The following is a 12,926-nucleotide window of genomic DNA, read 5'->3' as shown; positions in this document are numbered from 1 at the left end:
TGGGTCGATCTTAAAGACGTCTTTTGAAGCTCCGCGATTGAAATTTTTCAGCATTTCTTTGTACCAATCGACACAATCTTTTTTTTAGCGATTGTCAAATTATACGGTATCCAACGCGAACAAATCTTTTTAACAACCAAACGTTCATGCAATATTGAATGTATGCGAGTGGAGCTAATGCCCAAGTATGCCTCAATCTTACGGTATGCCACATGACGATCTTGCAATATCAGTTTACGCACCCATTGATGTTTTCTGGCATAACAGCGGATTTTGAACTATCTTCACGAAATTCATCCTATAGCGAAATGCGACCATGATTAAATTCGGAAAACCAGCGATAAACGGTGACTCGAGATGGTGTTTCATCACCAAAAGTCGAAATGAGTTGATCAGTACACTGCTGTTGGTTTTATTCACATCTAAAGTCATAGAAAATGATCGCGATGTAATTCCATTTTTTTACCAAGATGAATGTTTTAAGTATCTGTGAACAACTTAAACTTCATGATGACAATGTCATATTTGACATATTTACGTCAGTCTTGGCATATATCAAAGCTTGAGTAGTAACCCTTATAGATGATTGAGGGGAAGGGAACAAATTTCTATTGTTCAGAAGCTAATTTTTTTTAGATACTTCATTGAAGATCTTGAATATTTGAAACATCTCTCAAGTTTAAGAGACTATTTTTTTCTTCACGACGGAGAATTCGGTAGGCATATCAACGATAATTTGTTTAAGAGACTTTACGAAGCTGATTCACCAGCACAGCTTATTAATTGTCGTGCGCTACAAGATTTAATTTTCGGTGCTTTGGACATGTCTAATAAAAATCAAAAATTTTCTTCTAATTTATCTTTTAAGATCAACAGTATGCCAAACTGCTTTGATTTGGGAAATCCAGATATTTTAGATTGTATATCACTAACTTACAAGGTATGTATAAATTTTTCTAATCAGTTTCGTCTCGGTAATGTACCATATATTTATATATGAATAATAATCACAATTTAATGCTACATATTGGTTGTCAATTTGAATAAGTACCACTATGAAATTTACAAACGTGCAATACCTTGTAACTTATTTTTATGATTAATAAATTGGTTAAAAGTGGTACACTATTTTTCTCCACTTTAGAAAAATATTCAGTCCAGCTTAATTTTTATATTTCTAATTATATGAATTAGAACTAAGTGTTTGCCAGCTAGATTTTGAGCGTTTTCGAAGTGGGATTGTGGAAAAATTAAATAATAAACTGTACTAAATCTAACATATTTTCGGGCTTTCGATTACTTATGTATTCATTGTCTGGGACTGAAATTATGGTCAAGTAAAATATAAAAATATATATAAAAGTATAACAATAATGAAAATGACTTACAATAATTAGTTCTGACTTCTTCCATATTTATCTTTTTTCTCCTTTTGATAAGCATTATTAATTTATTAAATGTTATTTTTCAAATTCAGTGTCGATTTAAGCATTCAGTATTTCGGCAAAAGTTTTTAGATAGAGAATTAATTTGCATTTTCTGTCAGTTCCGGCGGAGTTAATGCAAAATTTTCACCTTCCTCCATTTCTTGGATAAATTCAACACTAATCACCACCAAATTTCGTTGAAATTACCATGAAAACCATCTTACAGAAAATCATGCACTAATAAGGGTAATAAATATATGATTTTGAGTAATTTTGAAAACGTTAATAACGAATGTAAATACAGGTTTAGCTGAAATAATATATTATTCAATAACTAAAGATAGTAATCAAGTGAATGATTTTTGTACCATATATTCGAAGGAGTTATGGCCACTAGATGCGAATATACACAGGTATCTCCACAAGGCAGGCATAACTCGAACTACTTGAGTGTAATAGGGTTTACACTCTTGTGCTTTTTACATTGAAAAGAAAGAATAAAATCTTAGAAGTCTAACAAGTTTTCACCCGCTAAAAGTTTGGAAATCATTATCCAAGATTTATTATTACCACTAAGGTCGGGAAATAAATTCAAAAGTTACCAAAATAAACTCGAAAGATTTGGTATGGTTGAGGATATCTTCTCGTGGTCGTTTTTTAGCATACATTGGTCCTTCTGGATCCCTGTTATTATGCTGTTTTACCATGACTGTAGCAGGTGTGTCTGCCATTTTACTTCCATCCTCTCCAGTGTGTCCCGAAACTCATTTGATGGTAATTTTATTCGTTTTATCTAGTTCATTTAACTAGTCCATGAATGCCATGACCACCTGGGTCTTATGAAATTGGAGCTCTGAACTCTAATGACTACAACTCCAGATCTATCTGTCGTTATGGAACCACCTGAGTACTTTGATGATATCTCTGTTCTTTTCTAAACTAGATTTTTAATCTCGTTTACTCCCTCAATTTAGTTTTAAGGCAAATCCCAGACAATTAAAAATTTATTATGATTTAAATAAATGTTGACTCGATTATTTTTGTGTCCAAAAATTCCATAAAATTTAAATATAATTTTTTAGGTTAGTTGGCCTTTAAATATTTTACTACCTACAGATACTATAGCAAAATACGACGAAGTATTTAAATTTCTAATGAAACTAAATAGGGTATCTTGGGTTCTGAAGCAAATCTTTATGGTAAGTACAATTTAATATCGAATTTATTTTATCAAAATAATGTTGATAAGAACTTATAGAGTATGATTCTTCTTTACGTAGGAAAAGTGTATCTATTCTTAGTTGAAGAATTAGAAAAAGTTTCAAAGATTTTCGACAGCAAAAGTTTACGATGAGGAATCGAAAGGCCAGTAGTGTTAATAATTGATACAAAAATTTTTATTGTTTCAATGTCAACATCTCTACCCCAATATGACTATACTAGGTTTTCTCTCTCACCGCAGTTGTACTAATGTGGGTAGGGGGAAAGGTACCTCCAAAAGGGGGATTTTTACGGTAATATCTCTTAAAGGACTAGCAATATCGAAAACATGGTTATTATAAAAGTTTCAGAACATTAAATTTGAGACCGGTCGAACATTTTTCTGACCACTCGTTCCAATACTCTGCACATCAAAGTTGGATCAGTTTTCCATATTTTTCGGCGAAGTCGTTAAAGAGAAAGAAATCCTGCTTAGAATGGAACCAAAAGTGAACTTTTTGGACCAACCGTCATTTCTTATCATAATTATTATCAATGATGACAGTTCGTTTAATGCTATTACACATATTTTAAACATAATACTAGGGCAAAACTAGTGTTATTAAAATGGAATGGAATATGTAAAAATATAATATTGGAAAATGGTTTTATATAGATTGTGATTCGTTCAATTGATATAAAGATGAAGACGGCATAATAAAAAATACAATTCTTGTTATTTCATTATAAGAAAAATGGGGGAAAGTAAATGGAAAAATGGAAGGTTATTGGACCACTAGACTCCACAAAGTCTTTAATGACCTCTTCGGAGTCCTTCACCTCATATGTGTAGTCTAGGTCTTCTGGCTCGTCGAATCTCTTCAGGTTGGAGAGAGTTAGTGCAGGAGTTCCCCTTGTAGTTGGCTCAAATCACCGAGCACATAATCCCAACCTTCCGACACCCACAACCACCTTCACCCCCCTTGTTACATTTGAGAGTTGAACAGCGCTGTTGGTTTAATCCGCGTCATAGTCAAGTCATAAAAAATCGTCGCACTAAAATGTTCGCGATTTAATTCCGGTTTATGACCAAGATGAATGTTCCAAGAATCTGTAAACAACTCAAATAGCACTCGTATGACAGCACATTCTGAGTAAGTTCGAATTAAAAATGTCAAACTTTATGATGGCAATGCCAGATTTGACATATTCACCATGATAATCAATGTTGCCATATCTCAAAACTTAAGTAGCAACCATCGTATGCTATGAAGAATATTGTATTACATTCTTTGTTGTGTATTGTTATTGAATGCTATTGTTGAAATAAAATACCGTTCTCCCGTTATTTTGTCTGTTAACTAATAAACGTATTTTATCTAATTCCGCTAGCAATTGTGACACTCTAAGTCACTCCTTGACATTTGGAAACGTCACACTTTTCATAACCTTCATATATCAATTATGAAAAGTAGTTATGTAAAAACTTTACGTAACTGTTTAAGTTTCAAAGAATAATTTATTCACTAATGTAAAAACTGACAATTATATCATTATTTAAATTGGAAATTAACTCATTATTTTAACTCAATTGTATTTTAAGATTTATAAACATTGAAGCAACATTATAAAAGACACACTTATTTAAAGTAAGTCCATTTTCTGGATGAACATTCTCTTAAACTTCTTGTCTAATTTTAAAAATTCATTTGAAGCTGTGATATCTACATGTATGCCAGCGACTTGGCTCAGAATGTTTTCTGAAATTCTTCTCTTCGGCTACACTGTTGGATATCCATCATCCGTGTTGCTTTGTGTTCAGAATGTCCGCTCCTGAGTTTGCCAGGAGAGACGTTGATGAGCGTCTGAAACAATGTCCGGTGTATCCTTCAAAATTAGGTAGACCCAGGTACTGAGCAATCTTTTCTGGCAATTTTCCAATGGTATTGATGCCCACGGGTTGTATGCCACATTTTCCACTATAATATCACACAAAAAATCTGTCTGGATTTACAGCAGGAAATCTGACATTTCTTTACTTTTTGAGAAGGTCAACAAGATGGACACTAGCAATATTTCCAGCAGTGTACTTCTTGATATCGACATTTTTGCGCACATTGAGCTCAGATCTCAACATTGAATATGTAGTCCACAAAGTCAAGGCCTTTAATATTTTCAAAATAAGCAAGTACTTTTTCGTTAATGTTCTTTATATTTTCCAAATCGCACCCTTTTTGGAATGACAGGGCGTACCTACTTCTTGATTTATCAGGTATTAAAACTACCCACTGCAGCATTTGTTGACTCTCTTACTTCAAATGGAATGTCTTATTCGCTATCTGAAGACATTTCAAGTAATTACTTCTAATTTGTTTTGAAAAATCATTGTTTGTTTCCACAGCAACAAGACTTCTAACACCACTTGATTTCACGATAATGTTTTAATTGTAATTAAAGATTCTATTAAATATTATAAAAGCGCGGAATTAGATAAACATTGTACGTAAACACGTTATGAAAAGAGCGATATTGTTCAACTTGCGTAATATGCAAAACTCGCTGGCGCTCTTTTCATAACTATTATGTATTCTTGCATGTATTCAATTAATAGAAGGAATTTTATTATTTCCAATATTGTAGGAATTGAAGGTTCTTGCAAGAGAAACTGGTAAGAAAGAGATATATCTAATGGCCTCGCCGCAGTACAGAAAACTACATCAATGTCGACATATTATGACGCAATTCGTTCAAACTTTACAAAATTACGTTGTAGGCGAGGTATTACAATCAAGTTGGTCGGTTTTCGAGAAAAATTTATCGAGTGTTACCAGTTTAGATGAACTGTATCAAACGCACACTACGTACATAAAAAATATTTTATTTATGTAAGTTACGATTCAATTTCAAATTATTTTGCTATACGTTTGTATGTATTTTTCTCCGGGTGGAATGCAGTAGCCCAGCGAGGGAGAATTTAGCTATACGACTCTTGTTCCCTTCAGAGCGAATTCAACACCTCAGCGTTGAATGTGATCGTTGCTGCCCATGCAGTCTCTGTTGATAGCAAAGTCTCCAACATATTTCCAGCAGTTACTTCTATTCCTATTGCAGCTTGGCAGGTGTGACGATGCATGTTGAAACGCAGGTATATGGAGAATATGTGCTCCACACTTTCGTGGCTTCCTTTACATGTCGGGCACTCCCGAAAATACTTACACGCCTATACCTGTGAAAGAATTCTCTAAAGCATCCGTGTACTGTCTATAGGTCAAGTATTCACCTTACCGTGGGAGTGGCTGAGCCGGTTGTCCACCCGCGAAATAAGTCAGTGGGTCCATTCTCCCTTAGTCGATGCATGCCATAAAATTTGTTAACAACCTATGCTCTTTCTCCGCCCATATCTCCTAAACTCTCCTCCGCTCAGTGCAGGATATCATCTCTATCGCTAAAATACTATGTATGGAGACTTCACACCATCATTTACAACCGTAAAATTTTGAGCAGCTGAAATCAAAAACCGACCGTATCAATTTGACTGACGAGCAGCTTTCAAGACGACGAAGCTCACTTCGAACCAAAAGCGCATTTGATTGATTTTTTGCTTGACTATTTAGTTATTTCACTTCCGATGTGAACCAGGGCGTTTTATTGATGTGGTGTGTAAAATCAATTTTTATGTTGGTAATAACGTAAATATTCTTCTGTTATATCATCCTAGTGGTATTCCCGCTGGAAATTTTTTTATACATTGTCAATTATAATAGTTGATGATCAAAAAGTATAAATTTGGTTCAGTATAGTTCAGTTCTAAAAATGTGCCCCTGTATTTTTTCTCCTCACTTTTTACGCAAATTGAAAATTTTTATTTTAGTCAAATTCTAATTACTAAAATTCTTAGAAACCATTTTTCTGGAGGTGACTATAAATCTCATAATTTTAGGCCCTTTACGTATATTTTTTCATTTGTTTTTTTATAGTGTTAACCCACTGTTTTAATAAAATCCCTTTTTTCGAATACAGGCCAACAACTGAAAAATCTCAAAAAATAGAATAGTTCCACTAATGTAGCAATATATAAATTGAATTTAATCCAGAAAAAAATTTTGAAAACGTGAAAAAGTTATTCTTTTTTAATAATATATTATTAAGTTGCTATATTTAATTACAAACTCCGTATTATTATCATTAATATAGAAATTTTCATGCAGGTGTCTACTAACACAAAAAATGACAGCTCTCAAGAATATAATCCACAAGACGTTCATGGTAATTCTGAAATTTTTCGATTATCTACGATCAAGAAATTGGATTTGTCAAGATGGTGATTATGTTCATCCGAATTTCAATAAATTAAAGAGCATTTTCAACAATTTTCAGGAATTTGTGTTGTATATGTTTAAAGTTATAAGAAAAGTTGCTAAATCGGGTTATCAACCTCACTTACTTCAGTTATTAGAAATGTTGGACATCAATTATTATTTTACAGAATCTCTTAAAGTTAATACTGGTTAAATTCAATAAAATTGTTTATTAATTTTTACAAGTTGTATTCCTTTTCCCGTTCCTCATTTTAACCAAGTATATTTGTGAATAATTTTATTATTTGATATTCGAATAGACTCTTTATTACCACTAGAGTAATATTAATACCGTTGCACGCACGTTTCAATAACGAACTTATCGTCTTCAGATACCTTCAGTGACAAGCCTAACACACCTTTCGTCTGCTTGAGTATGACAATGTAACATTTCAAATTGACTGAAATTATTTCTCGAACGAATCAAGTTTGAAATTTCTGTTTTAGAATATTTCATAGTAATTACTTGAAGTTATGAAATTTTCAACTCGTTTGCTTTTAACACACAAATTTTCTTACTTATAATATTCTTTGAAGAGCCAATTTTCGAATTTCTGAAAAGTGTAGGAAGAATGAATTTCTGTTTATAATTTAAGCCAATACTCTATAGGTCGATGGTTTTGATTTAGGTCAAAGCATGTTGAAATGTTCACTTTCATAATGAAAAGTGCTATCTGATTAAGGTTTTCTGATGGTGTAGCCTTTTCAATATACAAGATGCGGTAGCTTAACTTTTTTTTGCATATTTTTATAAACACTAAGAATTATTCGTGGCCAACCAGGATTTGTGGACTTAAATTGTATTTCTATTGGTAAGTTGAATACTATTTTGTCACCATTATTATTGACATTAATCGTTTGGGAAAGTCCCGCTTCTAAACCATTCAAAATTTTCTAATCCGTAAAATAAATCACCGAAGGTGCAAAATCACTTTTTCAAAATTTATTCACTACTTTACAATTTCGACAATAAAATTTACGTTGTGGGTTAAAACGCACGGTCGTAGGAAAAAATGTTCGTCTGCACTCCGCCCTAGTGTACAGAAAAGTTTGGTAACCAAGGAAACTGTTCAATACAAACAATACATAATATTGTTGAAAAGATGTCTGATGGTACATTTTTACTTCATATTTCAGGACAATTAGAATGGATTGATCTTTTGGCACCAAGTAACACATCTTGGTATTGTAAATATGAATTTGTAGCAGGTACGGATTGGAAAATTTTGAATGGCTTAGAAGCAGGACTTTCCCAAACGGTTAATGTTAATAATAATGGTGATAAAATAATATTCAACTTACCAATAGAAATACAATTTAAGTCCACAAATCCTTATGGTTGGCCACAAATAATTCTTAGTGTTTATAAAAATATGCAATTAGCAGGATACGGAAGATGTCATGTACCGCTTAAAGCGGGTGTTCATAAGTTGGATGTACTCTTTGCTAAACCACAAGCGTCTTCGTTGTTGGGGTATGTTGCATCGTTTTTTGGTTATCAACCTGAATTACTGCAACCCAAAATGTTGGCTACTACTGCAGGAATTAATTTGTTACTCATGGAGTCAGCAGGACATGGGCAAATTTCTATAAATATTGTGACGCAGGGATTTCAAAACTTGGGTTATGATAGTGGAGTAGTCAAAGATTAATTCCTCGTTTTCATATTGGCATGATATTTTCTAATAAATTATTGTATATGTTTTTACAAAAAAATTTGATATGGATTACACCGCATTTTTTCTATTTGAAGTGTATAATTTTTACCTTACATCACAATTAAAAATTTTGACTTTTTTTTATCGGGTTTACTTTGTTAAACTCAAGCTTAGATTAAATAAAATAACGAAACTATTGGAATTTCATTTGGTTTGGGTTATAATATTAAACACTTTAGTACTTGTTAAACGTTTCATTTATTAAAATCAACTAAAATTCGAAAAAAATATTTATCGGGCCACAATTCAGCACCTTTACCCAAATTAACTATCTCAAACAACTGGCAATTTGAAGAATGCAATCATAAAACAGTACCTTATGAGAAGAAGACCAATTTCGGACAATAATCTCAAAGGGAATATTTTGAAAAGTGTTGTGATCTATCTTATTATTTACACCGCAAAAGTTTTTGAAAGCTATCACAAACCGTCTCTGAAGTAATAGTACAGTCATTATATACATTTGGAAATGTATATGAATCGAGATTGATGGATTTTTTATGTGATACGTGGGGAGGACATAAAAAGTTTCAAATTATCGACCAAAATTTTATTTCCTGCTATTTTCAAAAAACATTTTTTTAGTAATTGGATTTCTTTTGAGATAGTTTTTCATTCTTCTTTTGCGTTCAACAATTTAGGTCTCATATATTTTTCCACATTGTTCGTGGTTATTGAGATAAGGATGTGGGGACAAAAAATCCGCACATTTTTAGATAGCTTAGCAAGTGAAGTATGCTGAGAATTTATTAATTATTACTCGTAATTTGGGAGTTGTCAACTGTCCCAAGTATAAATATTACATCCCTGTTAGAAATTTATTATAACAATAAGTTTTCTGAACAAAATCAAGATGTTCGTAAGAATGGGAATAGCCAGACAAACAATTTACGATATCTGTCGATGCGTTCAAACGGGTATTTCAATTGATTTCAAGTGAAAGAAAGATATAATTAGGTAGAAAAGCAAAAAAAAACAAAAAAGGTTAGAGAAGCTCACGGAAAACTGGGAATGAGTTTGCAAAAATTGGGCGGACAATTCAAAATATGTAAGCAACCTTCTAAAGGAACCAAATAAAGTTCAAAAATCAAGAAAATTGGCACCCAAATATTCTGAGATGCAACAAATGGAAAAAAAATCAAAACTTAGAAGTCTTAATGACGAGATTTCACCCGCTAAAGGCCGTTTGATATAATGCAACACAACGTGCAATGCAATGAAAGATGTAATATTTCTTGCACGCATAAGGATCCAAAAGCGGGGCAGTGGCAAATATAATTAGTTCCAGTAAATCACTGACCAATTTTTTCTTGTTCATTTTGACTTAGCTTTGTTATTTTCAATTTTAAACTGGTCACAAAATATTAAATAAAATTTGACATTAGAAATTTGTTTACAATATTGATCTATGAAATATTTTGACTTTGGAAGAAATCGCATGCAAATTCATGTAAGTTCAAAATATTGTATAGATGAATATTGCACGTTGCTCGACATTATAAAGTCTCTTGCCATTGCATTATGACTGCCACTAACAAAAATTCCATTAGTAAAAGTAAACAAATTCCTCACCTTAATTTTTGTTTAATATTATTGTGACCAGTTTATATACTTCTAATAGACATTATATGAAACAGCCTGTAATATACAAAACAATATTGTCAACAAAAGGAGCTAAATCCCAAAAAAAATAGACACGTAAAATTGTTTTTATTTTCGATGATAAATATTCTATCATCTATAATAGAATATCAATTTTAATATTCTTATTTACAAAATTATTAGTTAAATTTTTTCATTATAATAATATAATATAATAATATACTATACCATCAGAGCATTACCCCTCTCATCTGTTAACATGGTTTTCTTTCAGATGAATTATATAATCTTGCAAAGATTCAACTTTTTGTTGAAGATTTCTAATTTTTCTCTGTAACTGTTTTATTTTTTCTGTTTTTCTTTTATCAGTTTGTTTAATTAAATCAAGGGTTCTTTTAGCTTTTTTGGGCGTCGAAAAATCTGTTGGTGATATTTCACTAACATAACGGGGGTCGAAAAATTTACGTTTTTGACATTGACTTGGAGACGTATTCTTGTCTGGAACTTAAAATAAATATATAATAGTATGAAATTTGTTTGTGAAATATTCATAGGATATGTCCTTTATTCTTACCATTATTTTCATCTTCAATTTTTATGAAATTACTTTCAATAAAATCTTTTTCATAGACACCAGAATTAATGCTCCTTTCTGACGTTTCAACTTTGAAATTTTCTAATGTACTGTTCAGCTGTGGTTTATTACTTGCATTAATATTGGTTGGATTTGGAATATAAATTGTAGGAACTGCATTACGTTTTATCGAAGATTTAACCATTCCAAAAATATTAGATTGACAAATATCTTCAGCTTTAAAATGTCTAGAACATATAGTAGTTCTTCTCACATCATCATTAATAGTTAGACCACAAGCATTGAGCCATTTTATACGTATGTCCAAATTTTTTGGAAACCTAAATTTGTAAAATTTTAAATATTGTTCTGAACTTAAAAAAGTTGTTAATTTACAAAAATGGATATAATTTGAGCTCACCTGTGCAATGAAATATTATCAGCTTGAGATGCTTTTCTATCACATAAATAACATGATTTCGCCATATGGTTATTGAAAATAAAGTACTGAGATGTTAAAACACCAAAAATTAAAGAACTTAGCACAATTTTTCCAAAATATTATTAATAATAAATACGTAAACCTAATTATAACCACAAAATTATTCTTACAATTATTTTCGGTCTATACATATTTTACAGAATTTTCAAGCACGCGCAGTATAGATAAAGTCTCTCGAACGAGAGAGAAAATGAATATTATCGACACCGTAACGTAGGACGTTTTTTCCTCATACCAACTGTTCATATATAGGAGTTTTACTATATATGTAATACATCTATATGGACAGTTTCTATAAGTGGAAGCTGTTTCGACTAAGGAAGAAAGAATGATAACTCTTTCTCTCTCCTCCTAGGTTTCAGCGCGGGTCTGCGCATTATCAAGCATGCGCAACCTGAACGAGGTATCCGGAACGAGAGAGAAAATAGTAATTGTTAGCACTTTAATAGAGGGACATTCCTTCCCATTTATACTGTCCATTTAAAAGTATTACATACATGCATTTTTCCCAAACCAACTGTCCATATAATAGTATTACATATATGTTTCTATATCATCATTTTGATACCATTAGAGGTACGTTCCACTAAGCGTTCACGGCGTCTGAAATACTCTTTTGGGCGTTCCAAATCGCGGCTACGATGTAAATCAGTTGAGCACTCTCCAAAAAAATTCAATAACTTACAAATTATAATATAACATCTTAAAGCTTTCACTTCATTTTTTCTGTTTTGCCATTCTCTAATATTTATCTCAAAGCTCAAAACACCTTGTAATCCATTCCACTTAGGTTTACAATCATAACGTTCTGGACTAAGTGGAACGTGAAAGATCATGGTCGTGATTGTAGTGAGTGCTTAGTGGAATGCACCCTAGGATAATTTCTGAAAGCATGTAGCAGAAAAGCTCATAAAGGCTAAAAAATCCATCACAATTTAAAAGTCTAGAGAAAAAATCTTGCAGCCCAAACCGCCATTTTATTTAAAGCTAACTCACTTCGTGTTAATTTACTTGAACTATTTTTCTTTAATTTTTTCGAAATTTAATATCTTGCCACTATTTCAATCCTATATTAAAAACAAACAGGTCAAGTCTTCAATCAATTTCTTTCATTGTCAAGTTTTTAGTGCCTACCGTAAAATTTTGTGTTACAGAATTACGGGGTTTGTGACGTAACCGACGATAATTTACACTTTTGTTAACATTTTGTACAGATTGACTTATATTTCATCAAATTATTCTTGTGATAAAGACTTTACATCAGATTAATATAGATCGTTCATGATCTAAATACAGAACCATAGCTTAAAATTTAATAAGCGATGGATTAAATATGTTAATAAGCGAGATGAGGGAGACTCGAAAAAATGTATAAGCTAACAACAGTTCGGAGAAAAACTAGTTGTTATTTTAGAAGTACCGATTTCACGCATAAAAATAAATTATAGTTAATTAGGTTCACTTTAGCTATTATCAGAAATAGGCCAAAAACTGGAAACCGGAATAATTAATTAATTTATGTTCATTTTGTAGCCCTGAATTAAT

General features: G+C 31.8%; 3 protein-coding genes across 5 annotated transcripts in view; 2 read left to right on the top strand and 1 right to left on the bottom strand.

Moving 5' to 3' along the window:
• LOC130445221 (gamma-tubulin complex component 6) overlaps positions 1-7,167 on the top strand; it is a 23,358-nt gene extending 16,191 nt beyond the window's left edge. Inside the window, exons 12-15 of the mRNA XM_056780775.1 lie at positions 637-940; positions 2,510-2,626; positions 5,268-5,512; positions 6,836-7,167. Of these exons, the coding sequence (XP_056636753.1) occupies positions 637-940; positions 2,510-2,626; positions 5,268-5,512; positions 6,836-7,139 (970 nt within the window). The 3' untranslated portion in view covers positions 7,140-7,167. The remainder of the gene's footprint in view (positions 1-636; positions 941-2,509; positions 2,627-5,267; positions 5,513-6,835) is intronic.
• Positions 5,488-12,776, bottom strand: LOC130445245 (uncharacterized). 3 transcript variants are annotated; one of them, XR_008910032.1, is made up of 5 exons: positions 11,301-12,508; positions 10,880-11,220; positions 10,534-10,809; positions 5,908-6,131; positions 5,488-5,853 (listed from the first exon to the last, which is right to left on the bottom strand). XR_008910032.1 is itself a non-coding variant. In XM_056780804.1 (4 exons), exons 1-3 carry the CDS (start codon positions 11,363-11,365, stop codon positions 10,553-10,555), a joined length of 663 nt encoding a protein of 220 aa, XP_056636782.1. In that variant the 5' UTR covers positions 11,366-12,508; the 3' UTR covers positions 5,488-6,131; positions 10,534-10,552. The 3 variants fall into 3 exon arrangements, 2 of the variants coding, with proteins under 2 accessions (XP_056636782.1, XP_056636790.1); XM_056780804.1 differs by having other exon boundaries at positions 5,488-6,131; XM_056780812.1 differs by lacking the exons at positions 5,488-5,853; positions 5,908-6,131 and adding an exon at positions 12,516-12,776 and having other exon boundaries at positions 8,885-10,809; positions 11,301-12,448.
• On the top strand, positions 8,089-8,644 carry LOC130445261 (B9 domain-containing protein 1). Its single transcript, XM_056780827.1, has one exon. The coding sequence runs from the start codon at positions 8,089-8,091 to the stop codon at positions 8,635-8,637; it is 549 nt and encodes a 182-aa protein (XP_056636805.1). The 3' UTR covers positions 8,638-8,644.
• Positions 12,777-12,926: the final 150 nt, after the last annotated feature.

Source organism: Diorhabda sublineata, chromosome 1 (genome assembly GCF_026230105.1).
Source record: "Diorhabda sublineata isolate icDioSubl1.1 chromosome 1, icDioSubl1.1, whole genome shotgun sequence".
NCBI classification, from domain to species: domain Eukaryota; kingdom Metazoa; phylum Arthropoda; class Insecta; order Coleoptera; family Chrysomelidae; genus Diorhabda; species Diorhabda sublineata.
Note: the sequence above shows the minus strand (reverse complement) of the source record. Positions and strands in the feature narration are given on the sequence as shown.

Coding starts and splice junctions, on each gene's coding strand:
- LOC130445245 (XM_056780812.1), bottom strand. CDS start 11,365: ATGGCGAAATCATGTTATTTATGTGATAGAAAAGCATCTCAAGCTGAT. Junction 11,221..11,300: donor GATAATATTTCATTGCACAG/GTGAGCTCAAAT, acceptor TTACAAATTTAG/GTTTCCAAAAAATTTGGACA. Junction 10,810..10,879: donor AATTGAAGATGAAAATAATG/GTAAGAATAAAG, acceptor ATTTATTTTAAG/TTCCAGACAAGAATACGTCT.
- LOC130445261 (XM_056780827.1), top strand. CDS start 8,089: ATGTCTGATGGTACATTTTTACTTCATATTTCAGGACAATTAGAATGG.